At 38.5% G+C, this 26,125-nt stretch overlaps 1 protein-coding gene across 1 annotated transcript; it reads left to right on the forward strand.

Moving 5' to 3' along the window:
* The first annotated feature begins 2,977 nt into the window (after positions 1 to 2,977).
* Positions 2,978 to 25,436, forward strand: LOC121245915 (protein SUPPRESSOR OF GENE SILENCING 3 homolog). Its single transcript, XM_041143827.1, has 3 exons — positions 2,978 to 4,039; positions 19,583 to 19,890; positions 24,868 to 25,436. The coding sequence occupies exons 1-3, from the start codon at positions 3,708 to 3,710 to the stop codon at positions 25,218 to 25,220; spliced, it is 993 nt and encodes a 330-aa protein (XP_040999761.1). The 5' UTR covers positions 2,978 to 3,707; the 3' UTR covers positions 25,221 to 25,436.
* The last annotated feature ends 689 nt before the right edge of the window (positions 25,437 to 26,125 follow it).

Raw genomic sequence — 26,125 nt, forward strand, 5'->3', positions numbered from 1 at the left:
GAACAAATCGAACCAATGGTTTAATCCGATTCGTAATTGGTCTGGTTTGGTACCGATTCTTAAAAATGGAAATCAAATCGAAACCAGTACTAATTTTCATATTTTGAAAATCGGTGTGAATCAAACCGAACTGGAATATATATATATATTTTTCATTTTTTATATTATATATATTTATATATTATATTATACTGAATTATATACTAAATTGCTAATTAGTATAACATGAAATTTTAATCTTATTATTCATGCCTATTAAACTTATAATATAAAATTAATCTTATAATTTTTTTAATATAACATTTAATATAAAATATAAATTTTAATATTATAACATAAAATTAATATAACATGAAGTTTTAATCTTAAATATGAACATTAATATCAAGTTATTAATATAAACTTAATTTTGAGGAGAACAGACGTTAGAGGAATCAGCTCTCATGTCTCAATTTATGTAGTGTCACACGTGTAAAATAGTAAATTGGAAAAATCCCAAAGGGTTCGGTTTGATACCAGTTCTTAAAATCGAAACCGAACTGAAACCGATTTTCATATTTTGAAAACCAGTGTGAACCGAACTGGATCGGTATATATATTTTTAATTCTTATATTATATTATATATATTATGTGAGGAAAATCCCCCCTGGCCTTTGGGATGGGCCTATACAGGACAACGATGGGCTCAACCTAGCCTAAGCCTCATTCCCTAAGGGGTCCCAAGCACCACTTTAGATACCCAGCCCGTGAACTGCACCAATCCGAGAGGCAAGCCCCACGTGGGAAAGACAATTGACAAGGACATATGAGACTCACCGCCCCTGGCACCCCCAGTGACACCTAGCACTTGAATACCTGCATCGACATATGGGCGGGAAACACGGACGACCCTTGATTCCCTAACAGAGGGTATGGGGGAACACGACGCTGATTATCTATCGATAAGATGCCACTTAAGGAGCAACGCCGCATTAATGGTGCCATCCCCTGGACTCCGCACCACAAACTCCATGCTGCATTAAATGATCTTGACCCAACTAAAGTGGGAATGACATGAACTCCCTAACATAGGGTACAGGATGTCCCCCTAAAAACCTCATATAAAAACTGACCCGGCCAAGTATGAAGGACGCTCTTTGAATTCTCACACTCTAAGACAATTTACTAAGAAGATTAACTAACTTAGGTATCGGAGGCTCCTTGGACACCACCAAGCCACCCTTATCTTCATTTGTGTGCATGCACGAAGCCCTTGACCTGGGTTGCTGGAACCAAGCCTTGGCGTGCGAAACACGAAGTTAACAGCGGGGCCATCTATGGGATCTTTATAGACTTCACGTGTCCTTCGTATGCCTGGGATAACCCGTTCTTAGACAACTCAGGGACAAGAAGAAGTGACATTCGCAGACATGGAAGCAAGGCTCACGGGGATGGAGCAGCTGGTAGACAAGCTAACCACATAAGTGGAAACTCTTCGGAAATAAAATGAGACCCTCAGGGTAGACATAAATAGAGTAAAGAACGATGCAGGACCAAGTAATAGCGAGCATGTGGAATCCCGAAACTCTGGAGGAGTAGGTAACACTGATAAAGAGAGGAAAAACATGGAGGACGAATTGTGTAACCTCAATGGGAAGTATGAAGAAATGGCGAAAAGGATGGGTACATCATCATCAATAGACGAGCTGCTCACCAGCATCGGCTTGCCCTACAACGCAAAGGTGATGGTTGTGCCACTATTACCCAAGTTTCGAGTTTCCCTCACAGAGATGTACAATGGGACTAGGGACCCCCTTGAACACCCAGAGACCTTCAGAGCCCACATGACTCTGTAAGGTTTTCCTGGGGAGGTCACCTTCAGGGCTTTCCTGTTAACTTAAAAGGGACCGGTAAGAGTATGATTCAAGTCTTTAACACCCGGATCCATAGATAGTTTCGGGGAGTTGGCTCGCCTGTTCCTCACACAGTTTATGGCCAACAAGAGAAAGAGACACCCTGCGGCGTACCTCTTGACCATTAAACATAAAGAATATGAGATTCTAGAGGCATATTTGTTCAGGTTCAACAAAGAACGTATGCCAACAAATAACCAAGAAGAAAAAATAACCTTGGCAGCACTCTTGCGGAGAGTATGGCCCCGGACCCAGATCATGGCAGAACTGGCAATGAGGATGAGAAGGATGGGAAAATAGCGAAATACAATTTGAAAAGCTGTAGATCTGTATTTTCAACCTTAAAGGAAATAAAAAAGCAAACACAAGGACTGTGGTGGCACGTGCCACCCTGGAAGTACAGTGGATAGTCGAGTTTGAAGAAACTGATGACCCTGGTCCCAGTAATGCCACGTGTGGTGGCAGTAGAGCTCCCTTTGCGGTGGCGCATGTCACGCGCACATTTTAGACCGTGCGTGTGGCTCACGTGCCACTCCATTCGACGAGATTATTTGTCCATCTAAAAGATCGGAATTTTGAAAATCTTGCGGTGAGGCACGTGGTGGTCGCCGGGTTCTGGAAAACAACATATTGGCATTTCGCCACACTTTGAAAGAAAAACATACAAAACCAAAAAAATAAAAGGAAAAAATTAGAGAGAAGAGGGAGGAGGGATTTCGCCCTACTTTGACGGATTAATCATTCATACGTTGACAAAATATGAAATTTGAACTTTAAAATTTGAATTAAAAAAATTGATAATGGATCTTATATATACAATTATTAATCAAATTATAATTATAAAGTATTACTCTAAATAAATTAATTTATTGTCCATTTGATTTAGGGATATTTGGATTCAAAACTCATTCAAACTCATTTTATCTTATCTTGTAATTATAATTTTTATAAATTTTTATATAAAATATAATAAATAATTTAATTTTTTTAAAATTTTAAAATCAAAATTAATTCAACTTTTATATTTATCTTATGTCAATTCACCTTCGTCCAAACGTCGACACGAGTTCTGCGTAAAAACATTACGAATGTGGAGTCAAAGCTAAGGACGAACAATTCATAAATTTCATTATTTTTTCTCACTCATAAAACCTATACCCTGGCGGGTGGCAGGGTGCTTACCCGCAAATCAGATCTGATAGAAGAAACAATCCCCACACGCCTCTACGATGGCCGGAGGTAACCATAACAAAAGCGCATCCCATGGCCACAAGAGACCCTCTTCATCCTCAGCCTCCTCCCTCAACGCAAATCCCAGTGGGAATCCGATAAGCCTCCCTCCGATTATACTAAAAAATCCGGTGCTCCGAAGCACGGCAAAACCCCGTCTAACCCATCCCGAAACCCGCCCCGACCCCAAGCCTGGCCCATCATAAACCCAAGACGAACCCGACCCCTCACTCCGCCCCGGGTCCAATCCCCTCACCCGGAGCATCGTTTCCCTTCCCGGACCCCACCGCTCTGGGCCCTCCGCCTCTGCCGGCATACGATTTCCACATGCTGGAGCGGCGGACCATCGTTCTCGCCGACGGTAGCGTCCGGTCCTACTTCGCTCTCCCGCTCGATTACCACGATTTTACACCGCCGCGGCCTCACATAGACCCCGCCGGGAGGTTCTTACCGATGGGCCGTGGGCCAGAATTGGGTGGGTTTGATAAGCGGCTCCGCCGCCTGCGAGTCCCAGAGGGTTTAGTAGGCATCGGGATTACTGGAATTCGCTTGGACTCGATGGGCATGGGGCCGCCGAGGGATCGATGAAGAGGAAGTATACCAAGGAGGATGAGAAGGATGAGTTCGCGCAGCACGGCCACCCGAACCGGCTTCCGTTCGGTTCCGCCAGTGACCGGGGCGAGTCTTGGGCGGGAACCAGTGGTCCGTTTGACCAGGGTGATGAATATAGGGCATTCAAGTACATGAAGGTTGGTGGTGGTGATAATGTCGGTCTAAAGCACCTTGAAGTTGATCAGAACGCTTTGAAGGCGGTGTTTCTTCAACTTGCGAAGTTAGTCAATGAGAATGCGAGTCAAAGGAAAAATTACTTAGAGGAAGGAAAGCATGGGCGGCTTCAATGCATTGCTTGTGGCAGGTGTGCTTGAGTCGAGTTGGATCCATTTATTTCCTTCTCTTTTATTTGTTTTAAATTCGCTGCTTTGCTTTGAAAAAAGCCATGGATACGTTTTTTTTATTCATAAAAAAAACCCTGCTGTGATTGGGATAGGTTATTAGGGAAAAATAGGTAGATGTTAAAGAGCCAACCATTATCTAAAAGTTATAGAACTATTGGATATTAATTTAGTTAAATATTTAATCCTCATGATCATAATATTTCATCATGCTTCCGAATCCGACTCTATAGAGGCTCACTCTATCAATACTAACCCAATAGTAGCTCTTTTCCTTTTGGCGGCTTCACTCATCTATCAGTATTCAATGACTTAACACTATGTCTATAATAGTATCCAACCATTGATCCAAAAACCTTAGGACAGTTGGATACTAATTTGGTTAAACCTTTAATCTTCATGATTATAACAGTGGATCTTGACGAAAGATTTCGTAGTGCGGGTGATTTTGACTCTTCTTGACCATATCATTTGATTTTAGTCTATGTAACATATCATGTAGTACCTTGGTGCCTTATACGTTTTGACCTACGGATAAGAGTCATACCAGATGGGCTAGGTGGAGAGAGTTTGGAAATATATGGGCTCTCTCTCTCTCTCTCTCTCTCTCTCTCTCGTATGAGTTGGGATGAGTATTCGATCGGTGTTCCGTTCTTGTATGTGACTCGTATAATCTATTAGATTGAGTAATAAGTAGAGTATTTTGTACATATCGTTCAGCTGAGCCATGAAGAGATCCATGCATTGTGCAGTGGTCTATGCATTAGGAATTCATGTGATATATAAGGATCTATTAAGTTGTTGTTAGTTAATTAGTTAGTTCCATTTATTTTTCTCTCGGTATTTCTTACTTTGAGGTGGATTTTCAAGATTCAAGGACTAATTTCCATAATGGGCTGTTTTATTCATGGTTAATCCAGTTACAACGTGAGATTGTGCTGTGGCAAGTTTGTCAACTATGTCTATCTATAAAGCTGTGTTGAAAGAGGGGCTTTGAAGAGTTGATCTTGACATCATGTGGGATTTCCTACTGTAGTTTGTGGACACATGTAAGACCCCAGTCCCATATTGGGAATATGAATAACCCACAAAGTGGGTAAGTTATCAAGGTGGTTATGGGTGCTAAGTCCCACATTGACAAATTACTAAGTGAAGGAAACTGAGCTATAAGTAATTTTAGGGAACTTTCAAATTGACTAGCTTTTTGAGGTTAAACCACAGATGGATAAAGTTTTCTCCAAGTCGTTACAATACACTTCACGCAATGAGTAAAATTGATCATCGCCTATAGTTTTTAATGCAACATTTGGAATTGTGGGTAGGTTTTTTAATCCTAATGCTTAAGAGTCGCTTATCAAAAAGAAAGAAAGAAAGCTAATGCTTAAGCATTGTGTTTGTGTGTGTGCACATAGAATTCAATAGTATATATCTAGTTTTTGCTGTTTCATGATGACCAATCTTACTTGGTTGGTTTGTCATGTAGTTAGATTTTTTTTTTTGACAAGTCGTGTGGTAAGAAATTATTTGTTATCAAGGAAGTCTTTTCCCTCTATTTCAGAATATAAACTTTAACAGGGGAATCTTTCATTCCTTGTCGCTTCCATTTCCTTATATAACTTTTTAGGTATTCTCTTATTAGGTTTATACTTTGTGACCTTTGAAACTACTGTTTGCCCAATACGAAAGTTTTTCCCCCTTGAAAAAGGTAGGATGGGGCAACTAGAGGTGAATTCCCTACCTGGGCGTGACCATAGTGGCATCTTATCTGTTGGGAATCGGACAGGAGAGGACTAAACAACGGGAATCCGCTGGCACTCCCTCAAGTCGGGTTTGAGCCATAGCTTAGATCCTAGCCCTATTAGGAAATTCAATGGATCCTTAGGCAGCTAATACTAATAGTTTAAGATGAATCTATATTCGGATTTGAACCTAGGGCCTAGTGCTTGATAAATCACTTGGGACTAACCCAAGGACCATTGAGCTAACACCCTTGGTGGTGCCCAGTGTGAAAGTTGGATTTAGGTGTATGATATTATTATTGCTTCATTGCCTAAACAGCAGCTTGTTGTTATGTGTCAGCTATTTATAGTGCTTTTTGAGAAAGTTTCCTGGCTTTTATATATCTTGGTTTGACCTACATATGCAGTTGAGAAAGGTGGTTGTGAGATCTATGCAATATGCATTAATTGTTTTTTTCAACAAACTTTTTATATTTTTGATTGTAGTAACTTTAGTCGTGCTTTTTTCATAAGCAAGATAGCTTTTATTCTTGATCAAGAAGAAACAAACATCATTGAAGTACATAGGGAAGGGTGTATACATGATGCTTCTGAGCGTAAAAGGAAAAGAGATCAAGTAAATTCTAGAAACTAAAGTTAGATGTACATGGGTCCACTGCTATCCATTGGCAAAGTGAATTGAAAAACAATGCTTTGAGCTCTTTTGTGATCTCAAAACCTCGAGCAATTATTTCACTCCGTATGCATCACATCAAACAAAGCATGAACAATTTGGCACAGTGAACTAGGGTTGGTAATTTTCTACATGACTCGTGAATTCAACACAACCCCCACACAGAGTTAATGTGCTAGATTTGAGGGGTTAGATTGGTTAATTAAATGGGTCGAGTAGGATTTACTAATATACAACCTTTACTCAACTTGACACGACTTGAACCTGACACATGACGTGTAGAGCTGATTTTATTTTTTATTTTATCACAATTTGCGAACCAGACACAAACTCAATATGAAATTGTAGGAGTAGGGTTGAGGGGTTTGAATCATTGAATTAAATTGGCCTAGTTAGGATGACTTATGTATGACCCATACTCGACATGATTTGAACCCAATATGACAACATGAAACCTTGTAGTTACCTCAAAGTGGAGTAAGAGATGATCTGATGATTGCCCATTCATTTTGTACATACAACATCGTTCTATTACAATAACATGTCTCTTTCTTAAATTGTCCAAAGTAAGGATCTTTCCAAGTACAGTCGTCCAAATAAAGAAAGCCGCTCTTAAGGTATTTTATTCAAGGTAACTTGGGCATGCCTTGCATGGGGCATGGGCCTAGAAGGGTGGTTGATCTTCTTGCAAATGGGAGAGGATTACATGGCAATCCCCAAGTTGCAATTGTGTGGAAAATGGTCCCAATATGCTTACTATGATGTATTTGGAGGGAACGAAATAAGTGGAATTTCAAAGATCATGAACAATCAGTGGATGAACTAGAACTCTCTTCATCCGTACCTATTTGTGTGGGCAATAGTTATAGATTTCAATGGGCGAAGTTGCCATGATTTCCTTTGTAACACCCCTTCCCGTAGGTTTGGGATGTCACGTACCTTCGTAACATTATATACTCGGTAAAGAGATTTAACATCATAAAATACCTCATTTATTGAATCATAAAACTTACTTAGCATAACAAAGTTTAATAATATAAAGGCTAAAACTTAGGCCCGGTTTGGATATATAAAACCATCTTATCTTATCTCATCTTATATCATCTCATCATTAAAAGTTTCTCAAATTCTCACACAAAATATAATAAACAATTCAACTTTTTCAATTCCCAAAATAAAAATCACATTAAAAAATTATATTCTAAATAATATTTTATTCAACTTTCAACAAAACATCTCATCTCATCTGAACTGCGTAACCAAATGAGGCCTAAGTAAAGATAAAATAATCCTATATGGCAATAACACTTATTCAAATGTCTAAGCATTAACTAATTCCTTCATATCAAATATCACCAAATTCGTTGGGAGATGCCTCCCTTGAATTTCTATTGGGCAATTTCGAAGTATAGCATTGCAAACTATGTGTTGGCCAGTGGGTGTAGCTACGTATAGTATACAATCAAGATTTTCTATTGTTCTCACATCCAAATAAGCATAAGAACACGATATAAAAGACGAGAAAATAATAGAAGAGTACCTATAATCACATCGTTAGATGCTTTAGTATCACCAGGAGTAAGAGCAAAAACTCTAGCTAGTGCAGTAGTCCTCTGCCCACTTCCTAAAGTGCTCTTTTTTGGGCAATCTCATACCATACGGTTTGGTTCTCCACACTTGTTTTAAGCATTCTGATCCTGCAAACAATTTTTTATATGCATCTTTCCACAAGTCCTGCAAACTGGGTAGAATTGACTACCTTGAGATGGCCTCGGGCGATTGCTTGGAGTAGGCTTCTTGTTTCTGTTAGGCCCTTGAATTGGCTATTGGCTTTTATTCTGATTGTAAAGCTATGTGTTCGCCCACAAATCTTTCTCCACAAGAGTGGCTCGAGTGATCAATTTAGTGAAATTGTGGATTCTTAGTGGTACTAGTCTACTTCGTATCCTCGAATGTAGTTCCCAGTCAAACTTTTTTGCCGCCTTCACTTTATTAGGAATTAGATAACTCGCGAAACAAAACAACTGCACAAATTTTGCAACATAGCATTCGACAGTCATTGTCCTGAGTCCATAGAATCACAATACAACGAGTTTGGGGTTCTAGCTGTTTTTTTTTTGTTTGTTTTTTATAAGTAAGTTATTGTATTAACAGAATAGGCATAACCCATGTACACAAGATGATATACAAGAGAAAACACCTATTTAGGAAGGAGAAAAGGAAACAAGAAGATCATGCAGGTTTAAACCATTAAAATCTATAGCTATGGCCCATAGGAATAACGTTCTAACTAAAAAAGATCTAAGATCCTTAAATGATTGCTCCTTGTTTTCGAACGTCCTGTCATTCCGCTCCTGCCATAAGCACCATAGAATGCAAATAGGAACCATCTTCCACACGGCCGGCTTTGATTTGTGGAATACCTTCTAGATTTGTCCAACAAGCCAAGAGCGCCTCCACTGTGGCGGGCATAACCCACACTACCTCTAATCTGCTGAACACCTCAACCCATAACGCTCTAGCAACATCACAATGCAATAGAAGATAATCCACAGTTTCACCGCTCTTCTTGCACATGCAACACCAGTCTAATATGGCCACCCTGCGCCTTCGCAGATTATCCGTCATCAAGATCTTTCCCAATGAAGCTATCCATGCAAAGAAAGTTGCTTTGGGAGGCACCTTATTACGCCAGATCCTCTTCCATGAAAACTGAGTGTTCTGCACTTGTGTGAGAGACTTATAGAACAATCGAACCGAGAATGTGCCTTTACCTGCCGGTACCAATCACAACTTATCATTTCCTTAGGTGCTCGGTCTCACAGAATACAGAAGTCGAAAGAAATCCTCAAAACTACTAACTTCCCAGTCTTGAGCCGCCTTGCTAAAGATTATGTTCCACTGTATTTGATCCCCAGCTATTACCATAAAATCAGTCACTGAAGCTTCTTTCTTGCATGCCATCCTAAATACTGAAGGGAATAAATTTTTGAGTGTATTATTTTCACACTATATGTTGCTCTAGAATTTTATTCTAGAACCATCTCCTAACACAAGTCTAGTGTGACGAGATAACACCTCCCATCCCCAACTAATATGTTTCCACATCCCCAGTTCGTCAAGCCCATTTACCTCTCTACTACTTCAACCCCCCCCCCCCCCCCCCCCCCCCCCCCCCCCCCCCCCCCCCCCCCAAGACACACACACACACTTCCATATTTATAATCAATCATCAACTTCCATAGAGCTTCCGATTCCGTGTTATATCGCTACAACCATTTTCCAAGTAATGCCCTATTGAAAGTATTTAGATTTTTAATACCCAACACTCCCATGGGAAGTGGGGAACATACCTTAGTCCATTTGACTAGATGGAATTTAAAGTCATCCCCATGCCACTCCAAAGGAAGTCCTTGTACAGTTTCTCAATCCGGGTCTCCACTTGCTGGAATTGGGAATAGAGATTAAAAAAAAGTACGTTGATAGATAAGAGAGAGTAGCTTATAAAAAAAAAAAAAAAGATTAGAGAGAGTACTTTTGATTAAAGTGATCTTGCCCCCTTTCGACAAATACAGTCTCTTCCAACCGGCCAAACTACACTCGACCTTCTCGATCATTGTATCCCATATTGTTACTGTCCTTGAGGCAGGCCCCAACAGTAAACGTAGGTAATTCATAGGTAAGGTAGCACCTTGCATCCTAAAGTATTAGCCAATTGTCTGATATTACGAACATTGCTAACTGGCACCAATTCAGATTTTGAAGGTTCACTTTCAAACCCGATGCCGCTTCAAAATAAAGTAGGAGTGCCCTCAATGCCTGCAATTGGTTTTGTTCTGCCTCATAGAATATAAGTGTATTATTTGCAAATAACAAATGAGAAATGTTAATAGTCTCCCTAGTGGGGTCATCAACCGAGAATCTAGCCATGAAACCACTGCAAACCAACGTCGAAGTCATTCTGCTCAGTGCCTCCATAACAATAACAAAGAGGAGTGGGGACAGTGGATCCCCTTGTCTTAGACCTTGCGAACTATTGAAGAAGCCAATTGGACTACCATTTACCAGCACAAAGAATCTCGTTGTTGATATGCACCATCTAATCCACAAGCACCATCTCTCCCCAAACCTATACCTCCCAAGCAATTAGAGTGGGAAATCTCAATTAACATGATCATAAGCCTTCTCCATATCTAACTTATATAAGATCTCCGATTTACCAGATTTTTGTCTGCTATCTAGACACTCATCGGCAATGAGGACTAAATCTAGGATTTGCCTTCTTCATACAAATGCGTTTTGGGGTTTTGTTATAATCTTCCCCAACACCTCCCCAACACAAAGATCTGGAATTTTGGCATCACGAAATCTCTTCTAGCAAAATGACACTCTAATTCAGTAACTACCTCTGACTTTCGAGATATTTCTTCCAAGGAAAGAGCTCGGCCCTCCTGTGTCTTCTCTAGCTCCTGAAGATCTTCCAATATGGACTTCTTTTGTTCCCATATGTTGCCAAAAGACTGTGTGTTCCAAATCTTCAAGTCGTTTTTTAGAGCTTTTAGTTTACCTGCAAGAATGAAACTAGAGGTTCCATCAAACTGATATGAGGACCACCATTGCCGAATCCTGTCCACAAAACCTTCAGACTTCAGCCACATATTTTCGAATTTGAAATACCTACGCCCTCCTTGGATACCACTACAATCAAGCAAAATAGGAAAATGATCCAAGCACAGATGAGACAGCCTTTTTTGACATACTTTTGGATATTGAGCTTCCCAATCCAAGGATACTAAAAGTCTGTCCAATCTAGACCACGTATGATTATTTGACCACGTGAATACCCCTCCCAAGAGAGGGATGTCCACTATATCCAAGTCGAAAATAAATTCAGAAAATTTTATCATTGCTGGTCGCATTCTACTATCTCTTGAGCGTTCACTTGGAAATCTTACAACATTAAAATCACCACCTATGCACCATGGTAATTCCCACCATCTATATACTCCGGCTAATTCTTCCCATAACATACTTCTATTGTTGTCCAAGTTTGGCCCGTAGATACTAGCAAAAGCCCACATAAAATTATCTTCCACACTTCTAAAAGAACATGCCACTGTGTACTCCCCTATAAAGTCCTCCATTCTCTCCACCACTCTTCTATCCCACATCACTAATACACCTCCCGAAGCCCCATCAGTTGCAAGATAAGCTCAATCCACATATGTACAGCTCCATATACTTCTAACAATTATTCTTGTAACATATTTCAATTTAGTTTCCTGTAAGCATACGTTGTCCACCCTCCACTCACGAAGCAAATTTTTTATACAAAAGCGTTTATTTGCCTCATTAAGCCCTCGGACATTCCAAGAAACATTCTGGCTGCTGCTACCACATGATTTTTCTGGACTTTTGCCAATGGCCCATGGGACCTAGGGCTCCCCAAGTTGGGTGTACCCTAGATCAGTTTACTCCACAACAGCCTCCGACTTTTGATGGCAAGTCGGAAGCTCCAAGTGCTGAAAGCTGGATAAAGGGGATGGAGAAGATCTTTAGAGCGCTTTTTTTGTACTGACGATCAAAAGCTAGAGAGTCCACCTATGTGTTGGTGGATGCAATTGATGAGTGGTGGTATTCTGCACAAGAGCTTTTGCAGTAGGAACTCGGTGAAGGAGTACCCATCACCTAGGATCGCTTCAAGCCGGCAATCTTAGACTGTTTCTTTTCCTAGACACTTCAGGAGTCAAGGGCTAGACAATTTGCTGAGTTAGTTCAAGAGACAATGATTGTCGAGCGCTATGCTGCAAGATTTGTGGAGTGAAGAAGGTAGAAAAGTTTGAGCAGGGACTACATCCGAGGATACGGAGTCGCCTAGTACCACTCAGGATTTGCAATTTCACTTAATTGATCACTTGAGCCACTCGTGGAGGAAGATTTGAGAGCAAACAAAGAACTTTACAACAAGAAGAAATGCCAACAACTACTACAAAGGCCTAACAAAATAAGAAGCCTACTCCAAGCAACCACTCGAGGCCATCTCACGGTAGTCAGTCCTACACAATTTGCAAGACTTGTGGAATGATGTATCCAGGAAATTGTTTTCAGGGTCAGAATGCTTGTTTTAAGTGTGGAGAACCAAACGATATTGCCCGAAAAAGAACACTTTAGGAAGTAGGTAGAGGACTACTGTATCGGCTAGAGTTTTTGCTCTTACTCCTGGTGATGCTGAAGCATCTAATGATGTGGTTACATGTACTCTTCTATTATTTTCTCGCTATGCTACAATCTTATTTGATCTAGGTACCACCAACTCTTTTATATCATGTTCTTATGCTTGTTTGGATGTGAGAACACCGGAAAATCTTGATTGTACATTGTCTGTTGCTACATCCACTGGTGTGCACATAGTTTTCAATGCTTATAAATTGCCCAATAGAAATTCAAGGGAGGCATCTCCTAGCGGATTTGGTGATATTTGATATGATGTGATTAGTTTATGCTTAGACATTTGAATAAATGTTATTGCCACATAGGATAGTTTATGTTACTTTATTAAGTTTTAGCCTTTATAATATGAAATTTTGTTATGCTAAGCAAGTTTTATGATTAAATAAATGAGATTTTTATGATGTCGAATCTCTTTACCGAGCATAATGTCACGAAGGTACGTGACATTCTTGACCTATGGGAATGGGTGTTACAATTTGGTATCAAAGCTCAGGTCGAGAGATTCTATAAACTTTTAGAGGCAAGGATTCTAAGATAGGAAATACCTAGGATGATTCTTGACCTACGGGAAGGGGTTTTATATCCTTGTACTTGCTTCTAATTCTTAGCTAGGTACTTTCTCTTCTATACGTCTCGTGTCTTGGGCTAGGCCTACTTATTTTTATCAGTAAAATTCATGTTTACATATAAAAAAATTTAATTTCAAACACGGCTCTCTTAAAAACGCTCTAGTGCATCTTGTATGCACTACCTTGTTTCAATTGGGTCGAATACAACCAAGTGTAAAAATAGGTAAACAAATTCCTCTTCAAGTCTTGTGTTGTGTGGATAAACTCTTCTTCCCATTGAGTAAAGCCATTTGAAAGCTGGAAATTTTCTGCCAATGATGCTTATGGCCCTAGCAAGTTGAGTAGATATGGGAAGACCCTTTTTAATGGGCTGATCTTTGCACCAAATATCACACCAAAATTTTATCTTGGATTAAGCGCTCAACTCAAATCTAAGGTATTTGGAAAACTCTCCCTAGGCCCTTTGGATGTTCTTCCTTCTCCTAATCCTATTACTCCCATTCTCATTAGAGTTGCAACCGCCCCACATATTAACATACTGTTTGGCTACCATTGTACTCCATAGACCATCTCTTTCTTTGGCGTAGCTGCAAAGCCACTTCCACAAAAGAGCTCTATTAAAATGTAATCAATCTTCCGATGCCCATATTGCCATCAGAGATTGGGTAACATTCTTTGGGCCAATTTAACAAGTGAAATTTATGCACCTCTCCCATACCACCCCATAAGAAGTCACTATGTAACTTTTTGATACATTCTTTTTATTGGCACCTGGTGTCCGGAATAAAGTTTTGATCAGTACTAGGGGTTCACAGGCCCTTGGCGATGAGTTTCCTGCAAGTTCATCTCGGGTTATTCAAGGTAAAATTTTCCTAGTCCGATTGCCCCTAAAAATTGTTTGCACCCAAGGGTTTAAACTAGGGATGTCAATTCGTATTCGCGGCTCATGTTCGTGTCATGTCAAGCCATGGGTATTAGACCATATGGGTCAGCTCGAACCCGATCCGTTTAATTAACGAGTGACATGGCACGACCTGTTTAGTAATTAACTTGGACAATCGCTTCAATCCATTTCATATATATGGGTTGAGTTGACCCATATATTTATTACTTAACCAAATTAATATAATTTCATATATAATACAAGGATAACTATATAAATAATTTACAATTACAACTTGATTCATGATAAAATATTTTATTATCAATATCCAAACCAAGGATATATAAGAAAACTAATATTTTGATAAAATAAAATTACATATGAACAAAAAAAGTTTAATAGTTTGAGATATAATATAGTCAAATACTAATATTAATATCACATATTCTTAATAACAAAAAAAGGAATAAAATTTTAAAATAAAGTTTATTTGTGTTATACGAGTTGATTGCAGGTTTTGCGGGTTGACCCGGTCGGTTTCTCCGGTCTGGACCGACCAACTTTCACCCCTACATAGGATTGCTATAATTGATGTAGTTGCTTCTTTTGTCATCTTATATTGTTTGCAACATTCAGTGCCTTGTAAACTGTGAAAGTCTGACCATATAGTTGCTCAATTTATGTTGTATGTGCTTTCTTTCAGTTACTTCACCTAGCTGTGCAGATCTTTGTATTCTTTTATTTTTTTATGAGATAGTTATAATCATATTTGATTTGTAGTCCCTATCTAGGTAGTTATAATCATATTTGATTTGTAGTCCCTATCTAGGTAGTTATAATCATATTTGATTTGTAACTACTTAATATTAGTACAGATATGTAGCACTGGATCAGCTTCTAGATTGGATGATGAATTTGTGAGTTACTTTAGTGTTTATGTATTTTATATATTTCTTTTCCTATTATGATAGGTGCATGCAATCATGATGGCAACTAGTTTTCTTTTTTATTTTTTATTTTTTTAGAGATGTAGAGAATGATAGCAATTAATTGGAGATGGATTAAGGTATTAGCTTTGATATGTGCTTCTATGCCTGGGCATAAAGCTGTCCAATGATTATGACCTGATTTCTAGGGCTTTGTTCAGATTATTTTTTTTGGTATTTGTGAATATGTAAATTTTTGTGAATAAGCGTGTTTAATGTATCAAGTTTCCAATCAATGTTAATGCTGGCTAACTTGTCGTAATGCTCTCTTTTTTACAGCTATTGTTGTCTAGGGGCACCATTTCTTGCACTAAATCTTACTTTTTGAAATTTTAGCAGGCCTGATTATTTCGGAACTAGTCATGTGGGATATGCATGAAAATAAGCTTGTGCAGTCACATTTTGTGCTTTAGTAGGATTGGGGTAGATTTGGAAAGATAATTTATTCAATGTTAGCCCATTCGAATCTCAGTATATTAAATTGTATGCTTACCAGTGCATGATGAGCCAGTATGCATGGTTCAGATCTGTGTGTTTTAATCAGTGGTAGAGTAACTGTGTTGTCTAATGTCTACTGCATTGGAGTCATGCTGTCTTGATCGCATCATCTCTTGTATTTTAAATTTTTGTTTGTACTCTGTAACTTGGTTGTTGAATGGTGCTGATGATCGCATCATCTCTTGTATTTTAAATTTTTGTTTGTACTCTGTAACTTGGTTGTTGAATGGTGCAGTGATCAGCCTTCAATCAGATCTCATTTATGGCTTTTTTTTTTTTTTTTTTAATTTTGAATTAGTTCCCAACTGCATAGTTGCGAATGTTTATACTTGATTTAGAATTTCAGAGTTGCAATTGTATCGTTATCTTCTTTCATGCATTAACAGATTAGATGCATATTTAGGGGTTACCCACCCTTTATTCTGTTACTTGCCATCTGTAATAACTGGATGCCGTTTGTAGTCAGTTGTTTGATAAGTGGCTTATAGTATCAAGGTCACCACAAATTTGATATTTCTAATTTGTTTTCTGCCTGGAATATGTGTCGAGACCTGTGGAGCAATTGAATGGTTGGGCTCCATGCTTTTGATTTTCGTAGGCAATATGTATAGCAGTGTACTCACACCCACACCTACATGCATATCTAATGTGGTGTAGAAGATGGCTCCTTTTTGTCGAGTGTAGTGTATTTGGAGGGATAGGAATTATAGAAATTTTGAAAGGACGTCGTGGGAAGGAAGCAGACCTAGCCTCTGTTTGGCTGATCATTCCGTGATCGTCAACGGAAGATGGAAGAGCTTAAAATGTTCTTCAATAGTTTGTTTCTCTGGGCAGCTGTTATATATTTTAATGTGCCAAGTTTTTATGATTTCCTTGTATATTTTTCTTCTTTGCATTAAGTGTTTCTCTTGTATACATCATGTGTACTTGGGCTATGTCTTTTGCTTTCCTCAATAAAGTTTCCAATTACATATTAAAAACTAACTGCAGATAGACTTTTTTTTTTTGAGGAAGTGAAGATTGGACACTTAAGACGTCCTAGAACGGATTGATGCTCCATAGCATCGTGTGGTCGTAGAACGCAAATGAACTCTTAAATTTAATACCTAGCTATAATCTTGCTTAAATTTAATTACCTCATAAGTATAACCTCTTCCAAGAAGCCAATCTGCGTAGCTGTGCTCCACATTTTCAACCACGGCATTCCAAATCCTCTCTGATTTGAAGGAAGCACCCAACGGTAAGCCAAGATACTTCATGTGTAAAGAAGGTACCTTACATCACAAGAGACGGGCTAGACTCACGGCATTCGGGACAACCCCTACTGGCACCAATTCAAACTTTGAAAGATTAACTCTCAAACCCTAGACAGCTTCAAAATAAAGGACAAGAGCCCTTAAAGATTGGATGTACCCAAGATTTGCTCCATAGAAGATGAGAGTATCGTCAGCAAAAAGAAAATGAGAAATATCAATAGAGCCGTAATCATCATTCCGTGCCGAGAAGCCATAGAGAAAACCACCTTTCACAAGGCCTCAAATAATTTTGCCGAGAGCTTCCATGACAATAATGAAAAGTTCACACCAATATTTGGGGGTGGATTTGGGATCCGTAACTTGATTAGGCTCAACCAAGCTCTTTCGGGTAAATGGTTGTAGTGGTACCAACACGAAAAAGGAGAGAGGGGGGGGGCACTATGGAAGACAACTATATATTCCAAGTTTGGTGAGGCTTGGAGAGGATGGTGCTCGAATGAGGTACACAGGCCATATAGGTCTATGGAAAAACATTAGAAAATGCTAGGAGATCTGTCTAAGACATGCACATATAGTGGTGGGTGACGGTTCTCGTGTCAAATTTTGGTACGACAAATGGTGTGATGAACAAAGCCTCAAAGACACATTCCCTATCATTGTTAAGCTTGTATGAGCGAAGGATGCAATAGTAGCTAATCTCTTGGTCTTCTCTCGCGGCTCCTCTCAATGGAATGTAGATTTCATTAAGGTTGCACGAGATTGGGAGTTGGAGGTTATCATCGAGTTCTTTGCTTTACTATATTCCGTAAAAGTGATTGAGGGTACCATAGACAAGATCAGCTAGAGTCCCTCCAAGAAAGGTAGATTCGCAATTAGATCATTCTACCAAGTTCTAATGAGCTCGAGTATGACCACTTTTTCATGAAGGAATATATGGAAGACGAAAGCTCCTCTAGAAGCAGTTTTTTCTTGTTTGGACAGCCTCCTTGGCAAGATTCTTACTACACACAATTTGAGGGAACATGGGGTAATAATGTTGGACTAGTGTTGCATGTGTAAGAAGAATGAGGAATCAGTAGACCACCTACTTTTACATTGTGAGGTGGCCAGGACCATGTGGGATATTTTTTTGCGGGGATTGGATTATCATGGGTCATGTCTTGTAGGCTGTTGGATTTCCTAACAAGCTGGAGAGGCCTCCAAGGTAATCCACAAGTGGCAGCAATATGGAGAATGACTCCTATATGTATGTGTTGGTGCATTTGGCTGGAAAGAAATGGTAGAAACTTCGAGGATCGCGAGAGGACAACTGATGAGAGCTTAAAGTTCTCCTTTTTAAAACCTTGTTCTTATGGGTGGGGCCATTGATTTTAATGGACTAAATGTCCATGATTTTCTACTTTCGGTTGTAAACCATAGTTAAGTCCTTCTTGTGTATATTTCCTATGTACTTGAGCTATGCCTTCTCTTTTTATGAATAAAATTTCTTGATTACCTATCAAAAAGAAATAATCCTTTTTTTTCAAGTCATTTACCCCACTTGTTTAAAAGACGATTGTGTATAAAGCATGGATGTTAAGCTTTATAAGTGATAATCAAACGGATAGAATGATATTTAAAGTGTCTTGAAGTTAAGTTAGAGGTTGTAGTGGTAGAGCATAAGATGTGGAATATGATGTATTGATTAGTTTATCAGTCTGTTTGATTTGGATTGTGTCTGATCTAATTGAACACGGGTTCAATTACTGTAATTGTCCTTTTCTTCTGGTATTTAACTGCCATTATGTGCTGTTGTTTCAAGCTGATTGCCCTTTTGTTTTATTTGACAGAAATCAAACCTTATATCCACTGCAATACTGGCCGTAAACTGATTCCATATTAACTAAATTATCAAGTGTTCCTAGTTATTTGCTGTCCATTCCTATGATCCCTAAACATTTCCAACATTTTATGGTGCTGTCTATGGACAGATACTGCAGCTTCATTATAAAGATATAGAGAAAGAATTGTGCTGGTGTATTGAATGGATTTATTTGGCACTGGTTATGGTACTTAAACTTGTTGGCTCTATGTAGGTCATATTCACTCAGATTCTGGTGACTCATGGATGGCATGCTGCGTTATTGTTATTTATTTAATGGAAATAAAGCTGTCTATAAGAATGATAATACATGTTTTTTTGGTGTGCATTTGGAGATCCCTAGTTTCAATTTGTGTGCTACTCTTTCTTTATGATTTGGAGGCACAAATCCATCACATCAGGTGAGCATCATTGCAGAAAATTGTGGTATCACGCCCAAATGAAAGTCAAATTATTTCACTTTAACTTTCTACTAGATCTTTCCATATGTAGAGATGAACTCATTTATAATTATCTAGGCTTATTTTTTTCCTGTTTTTGGGTGCACACAATAGAATGACTTTATTGTTGTTGTATATAGTATTGTTCCTGTAATGCAGTTGATAAATTAATGCTTGTTATCTAGCTCCAGTCTACGATTTTGTTTAGTCCTGATACCTAGACTTTTCACCTTTGCCTTGACTATTCCTCTAAACTGGTGAATCAATTGCCTTCATTCCCCCTTATAGTTGAAACTTGTAGGCAGATACTGCTATCTGAGAGGAAAGCCTGAAATATATTCTTCAATGCCCTTGGTATGCATTATTTCAGGTCTTCAAAAGATTATGAGGACATGCATGGCCTCATAATGCACGCTTACAACTCAGATAGTGCTGACTTGCTTCTGGATCACTTGGGCTTACACAAAGCTCTGTGCGTGTTAATGGGGTGGAACTATTCGAAGCCTCCTGATAGCTCAAAGGCATATCAGTTTCTATCTGCCGACGAAGCCATAGCAAACCAGGATGATCTGATTGTATGGCCACCTCTGGTGATTATTCATAATACCATTACGGGAAAGGCTAAGGATGGGCGCATGGAGGGTTTGGGAAACAAAACAATGGATAATAAAATTAGAGGTATAATGTGCCCTTCCATATATTATCGTTTTTATTTTATTTGTATAAAAATGTCCCTGCAAAAAGTTGGTCCCTGATCATGTAGGTCAGAGGCATGCATCTGATCTTAGTTTAGTTGTCAGCCGTCCTCTATAGCAGAATGCATATGATATTTTTATAATGAACTTTATTAGATTCTAAGGGATATCTGTTCTACTTATCAAGAAAGGGATATTCATTCCAGGGAAAAGTTATATGCAAACCTCTCCAGTTTAGTTGTCATGCTACCCTTCTAACGATATATATTTTTTTTATAATTTTAGATTTATTTGCTTTGATAAGATGTCACAAGCATTCCTTTCTTCAGAAAACCAGCCTGAGAGGAATGTCTTGGTTTTGTGAGGTTCTTTGGAAAACCTTTATGGGTAATCTAAAATTTTGGTGAAGAACACAAAAGGCATAGCCCATATAAATTTTTGATAGGTTTTTTTTTATAGGTTAGCCCATATAAATAAGACGAATATAAGAGAATCACCTGATTAAAAATAAAAATAGATACAATGACAGAAAATTGTATCAATCTATTGAAGGTTCATAGAATGATGATGCTAGCTATAAGAGAGATATCAGGTCTTCAAATGGATGACTTCACTTGGCACTGTGCTCCAAACCTTTCACTTTGAAGGAGGCTGATTCTAGGTATTTAAATCTTGGTAGGAAATGTATAGAATTAGAGGTGTGGTTTAGAAGGAATGGGTCCGTGCAGTTTGGTTGGCTGCTTACTAAATTCTATTGTTGTTAATGTATGGTTAAAGATGATTATGGATGAGGTCTGTGTCAAGTTGAGCTTATGTGAGGCCCCAAATTAACAGAGGTGGCCAAGTCTTTATTTATGTATTATTGGAACTTGGTGGCCAAGATTTACTACTAACAGAATAATAGGCTCGATCTGGTGCTTGGTTTGGGTCTAAGCTTTTTCTTTATTAAATAACCAAGATTTAAGATTATTTCTGTTGATGGATGTACTTGCAAGAGTTGCATTTCTTACTGTTGAGCTTTCTATCTCGCCTTGAAGCTCTTGGTTATTACCTTGAGCTTTTGTCTGTTCTTGAAGCTCTTTGTTACTACCTACACCACAGATCTGATTCCATGCTTTTCCTTGTTTGAAAATTTGTTGTTATCTTTTTCTCTTTCAAGATAGGTTTTTGTTGTATGATTCCTGTGTACTTGGGTTGCGTCTTTTGGGTTTTTAATGAAAGAAATTTTTTTTATAAGTATTTTTAATGAAATAACTATTACTTAAAAAAACAATTGCAGGCCCTTTTTATGGTTGTTATTGTCCAACTGCCAGTAAGATTGTACAATTTTCCCTTTGCCCCCTATTTCCTCATCTTTTTCTTCCTCCGGTGATTTTTGTTTCTTTCTTTTTATGTTATAATTGATTGAGAGTGCAACCTGGGGGTGCGCTAGCTAGATCTGCATGATATTAAAGGACCAGTCACCATTGGGGGTTTCCCATTAGCATTTATGTAGCTTGATCAGCCTTGTATATACTTGATATGGGACTTGCATGTGTCCACACAATGCACATCACAAACTACATAATTTTCCCTATTGAAATACCCTGATGTATTTGTTAGAGCCTACATTGTGGATACCTAGGCACCCGAGATGAGGAAGGGCGTAGTAAGTGACGAACTGCTTCGGGGAGTTGTAGTACCCGTATGCCACCTGGCATTACTAACTTGCCTTTTATTCTATTTCATGATTTGATGCACTATCTGTATTTGTGTGATTCTACAAAAGTAGTTAATTGTTTATATAGCCTAGATTGACTTGGTATGTTTCTAATGTGGGACTCAATGTATGCCTGTAGATCACCTCACAATCTACATAATCTTGGGTATCACATGTGTGCCTCTTTCATGTCTATAAATGGGGTGCTGTTTTCCACCGATGCAAGCCTCTGGATTTTCACCTTGTGGATTTGCATCTGTTGAATGTGCCTTTCCGAACATTTTCTCTTCCTTACTGGTTCAGTCAACATACTAATTCACAGGCAGATCCCCAAACATCTGGATTTGGATCAGCTTATTATATCTTTTTCAGTATGCTATATCCACGTGATCCGTTGGTTGTACTTTTGTTACAGGAAATGGTATTTAAATCATGATTAGGGGTTGTTTGGATACAAGAAGCCTCTTCACTCATCTCATCTCATTTCATCTAATCATTACAACTTTCCTAAACTCCCAAAACAAAAATAATATTAAAAAATAACATTCTAACAATATTTTATTCAACTTTCATCTCATCTTGTCTCAACTCACTATCCAAACCTCCCAAAGCTGCCATTTGTGTCTACTTAATTCCAAAATGCGTTAACCTATTTCTGGATCTGGTGGGTCCACCAACTCCACTCTCTCCAAGCATTGGTTAACATTCACATAAGTTCATGCTTGGCTTTGATTTTTATTTTTATTTTTTATGAGATTTGACTCCCAAGTGTTGTCTCTGGCATTAACCCCTAGGGATTGTTTCATGGTAAAAGCCTTGGTCTTGTTGGTATGCTCCCTTCAGTTTTACCCTTAGGCGCAAACAATTTTTAGGGGCTATCGGAATGAGGGAATTTCGCCCTGAATTACTTGAGGTGCATTTGTGTGAAAGTTCTTGCCAAGAGTCTGTGCACCCCTAGGATTAGTCGGGACTTTGTTCTCAAATGAGTGGTGCCAATAAAAAAAGTTCACTAGTATTAAAATATCCATACTGATTCAGACGTTTAGAATCAGTGCTTGTGTTCTGAACATTTAATGGCCTCCTCATGCTGAGTCAAGAAAAGTTGAATAGGTTTTGGAGATGAGCTTTTAGCCCCTCCACCCCACCCCCCTCTCTCCCCAACAAAAAAACAAAAAAAATGCTTGGGAGAGGAAGTGAACTGTAATAGATAAATTATGTGGTCAGTGAGAATATATTAAGCTGAGTTCCTATTTAGTGGAACTACTTGTTATCTTTTGAATAGTGTGTGAAGATGAAAATACAATGTTAGATTTCTGGAAAGGCTTCCTTGAGGACCTGTTGTCATACCAGAGATCATGCTAGAATTTAATTCTGGACCCATCACCCACCTTGAAGCAAGTGTACCTAGAAAAAGCACCCCATCCTCTTCTAATATGCTTCCAAAGCCCCACCCCATGTGCTCCACTCACCTTATTCGAATACCATCCACCCCAAGCCCCACCAAACTTAGAATCAATTACGGCTCTCCATAAGGCCCCCCCTTTTTTATTTGGTATCTCCACAACCACTTTCCTAATGGAGACTTGTTGAAAACCAGCAGATTCCATACTCCCAGCCTGCCTCCCTAGATTGGGGTGTGTACCGTGGACAAGAAATACTAGGCAAGTTGAAAATAGTACTTTTGATCAAGGTAGATAGATACATCCTTTTCCAACTTGCCAACCTTCTCTTGATTTTTCAATCAGCCCATCCCAAATAGACTTAGCCTTGAATGAGGCACCCAATGGGGAGGAAATTCTCCATACTAGTAACATTTCCCACTGGGACCATTTCTGACTTAGCTAGATTCACTCTCAATCCAAAGACGGCTTCAAAGCAAACAAGAGGCCACAAAGCTCCAACATGATCTTGTTTAGCCTCACAAAAAGTGTGTGTCATCTGCAAACAAGAGGTGAGAGATATCCAATGTGCCGGTGTTTGTTGCCCCAACTGAAAGTCCGAAAAGGAATTCACCGTCCACGATACCTGAATCAGTTTGATAGTTTGATCATAACAGCTTATACGTTTACACATATCCACTGATCATGAACTAGGAATCATAACTTAGATTAATTTGATTGATTACTTTAAAAAAACAGAGATTATTCATTGACTGATGAATATGTCAATGACAGCTATTGTGCAGTTGTGTTACGAAAGCAGTAGGATACTAGCTTAGATCTTATTGAAGATATATACTTTTATCATTATTCCCTACCTTGACATTGATACAAAAATTGTTAAGTACACAAGTCCTGCAGTAGCAGTGTCTTTGATGTAGTTTGAGTTATTTCTTTTGAGGTTATTATGCTTTATTGTCGTGATTGTTTTGGCATCTTGCTATGGTAATGATGGATATGATGGATGCTGCTTCCATGTTTATGAAATGGGCCTGCTAGCTTTCTGAGCAAGCATCTAGGTTAGAATGCGATTTTTTTCCTCACTTATAAAAAGAATTTGATTTTTCTTTGACTTATATATTAATACTTACTGATCAAAGAGCTAAAACAAGGAAGTTGAAGCTTCCCACATCAGTAGTTGCTGGCCAATCTAATTAGATTTTGTTTGTTCAGGCAGAACCACCTAATGGTCTGTAAATTGTATTTCAATGATCCTAGCCTTTGTAAATGGATAGTCGGTTCCTTATTTTCCTGTCAGTGTTGGATAATCTGTTACATAATAGTTATTGCTAGGGTGTTTTACGTTCTGTCCTGTGTTATAGGGCGTTATAATGTTTTACTGATTCCTTTAAGCATTTATAGTGCCTCGATTTGCATGTTTTGTTTATTCCTCATCTCCTATCTGAGACATTTTCTGAGTATATTTTTCAGTTGTACTTAAATGCTGTGTTTTGCTTTCATATAGTAGAGTTGTTTTTTTTGTTCTTATGCTTCTTTTGCCCAGCCACGTAGGCATCCAGTGAGAACTGTTAAGATTCTAATGATAGTGGATCTTTTGGGGGGCCTTGGTTTTCTTTTAGAGTATGTGAAACCGGTGGTTTTATCACTTGTGGTTTATGGAAACTGCCTTGTATTGTGATGCATTGATATGGAGTTCAATCACGGGTGGAATCTGAGAAGATAATTCTACATTTATCCTCGATGATCCTTGTGCATTGTTATGCACTCTTAACTATGAATTAATGGATTCCTTTTGACAAGTTTATTGACAACTATGTTTTAAAAAAAAAAAAAAAAAAAACCATTTGTGTTCATGTTTCAGATCTTGGATTTGGGGGTGGCAAGTCAAAGTCTGTGTATGGGAAAGATGGTCATCTGGGTATAACACTGGTTAAGTTTTCTGGTGATCAATTAGGCCTCAAGGAGGCCATGCAGCTTGCAGAATTCTTCGAGAAAGAAAATCATGGACGGAATGCTTGGGCTCGTGTAAAGCCCTTGACGTTTAGCAGAGACGACGAGAAAAACCCAAACCTTATGCAGGTGGATGAGAAGACACGAGAGAAAACAAGGATCTTTTATGGTTATCTTGGAACTGCTTCAGACCTGGATAAAGTTGATCCAGAAACGAGGAAGAAGGTCACGATCAAGAGCCGAATGGAATACTTGTCCAAGTAGATTCTTGGTGACAATGCAAGGTAGTGTTGTGTATCCCAATTTGTTGTTACAAAGTTTTATGTAATATACCAACAGTTTCTGATGTTATATGGCGTGCGGCCTCTTTGAATGCTTTGCTGCTGGTTCTTCTTGGTAATTTAAAGGCATTTGCCGCCGATTTTCTTCACCCCTTGATCCTGATATTATATTCTATAATTTATACATGAATTTGTTTTATTTTTTGGCCTTTCCACTACATGAGGCTGAATCCTCTTACAGATTATGAGAAGTTAGCTTGAAAAAGGAAAGGTTTCAAAACCAGTGGATGTTTGGTAGGAACTTATTGGCTTGGAGCATTAGTAGTGGGCTGAATATAAAGTAAAATGTTAGCTCAAGTATGGCCATTTCCTTCAAAATATAGCAAATAATGAACTGGCAATATCTACAGTGTTTTTGGCTTGGGCTATTTCAGCTGGCCAAATTTTGCCAAGAGATTCAGCTGGCTATATATATTTTTACATTAAAATATTCATTGTTTTTGGCACGTGTATTTTATTTTCGGTTTGTTCGGTCCGTTTATTTTGGGTTGTTTTATTATTTTCGGTTTCATTGTTTTCTTTTACCAGTTCAGAACCTCCCAAGCGATTGTCCATCACTATTCGATTCTATTTTCCTGCCTTTCGTTTCCAGTTTGGATTTTTGGTATGATTATTAGTGAAAATATCTGCAAATTTGGACTCTTTGGTAGTGCACTGGGCCATCACTCTAATCACCGATTTTGTTATTATCATCCTTGGACTTTTTTATTATTTATTGTAAATTACTGCGCTTAAGTAATGTGTGCTTCTTTAATAAAGAATAAATATTCTAATTACCATTAGAATTAAAATAAATAAAAATGCCAAAATAGATATTTTAATAGAATA

This window comes from Juglans microcarpa x Juglans regia, chromosome 1S (assembly GCF_004785595.1).
Source record: "Juglans microcarpa x Juglans regia isolate MS1-56 chromosome 1S, Jm3101_v1.0, whole genome shotgun sequence".
Classification (NCBI taxonomy): domain Eukaryota; kingdom Viridiplantae; phylum Streptophyta; class Magnoliopsida; order Fagales; family Juglandaceae; genus Juglans; species Juglans microcarpa x Juglans regia.

Coding starts and splice junctions, on each gene's coding strand:
- LOC121245915 (XM_041143827.1), top strand. CDS start 3,708: ATGAAGAGGAAGTATACCAAGGAGGATGAGAAGGATGAGTTCGCGCAG. Junction 4,040..19,582: donor CAATGCATTGCTTGTGGCAG/GTGTGCTTGAGT, acceptor GCATTATTTCAG/GTCTTCAAAAGATTATGAGG. Junction 19,891..24,867: donor AATGGATAATAAAATTAGAG/GTATAATGTGCC, acceptor TTCATGTTTCAG/ATCTTGGATTTGGGGGTGGC.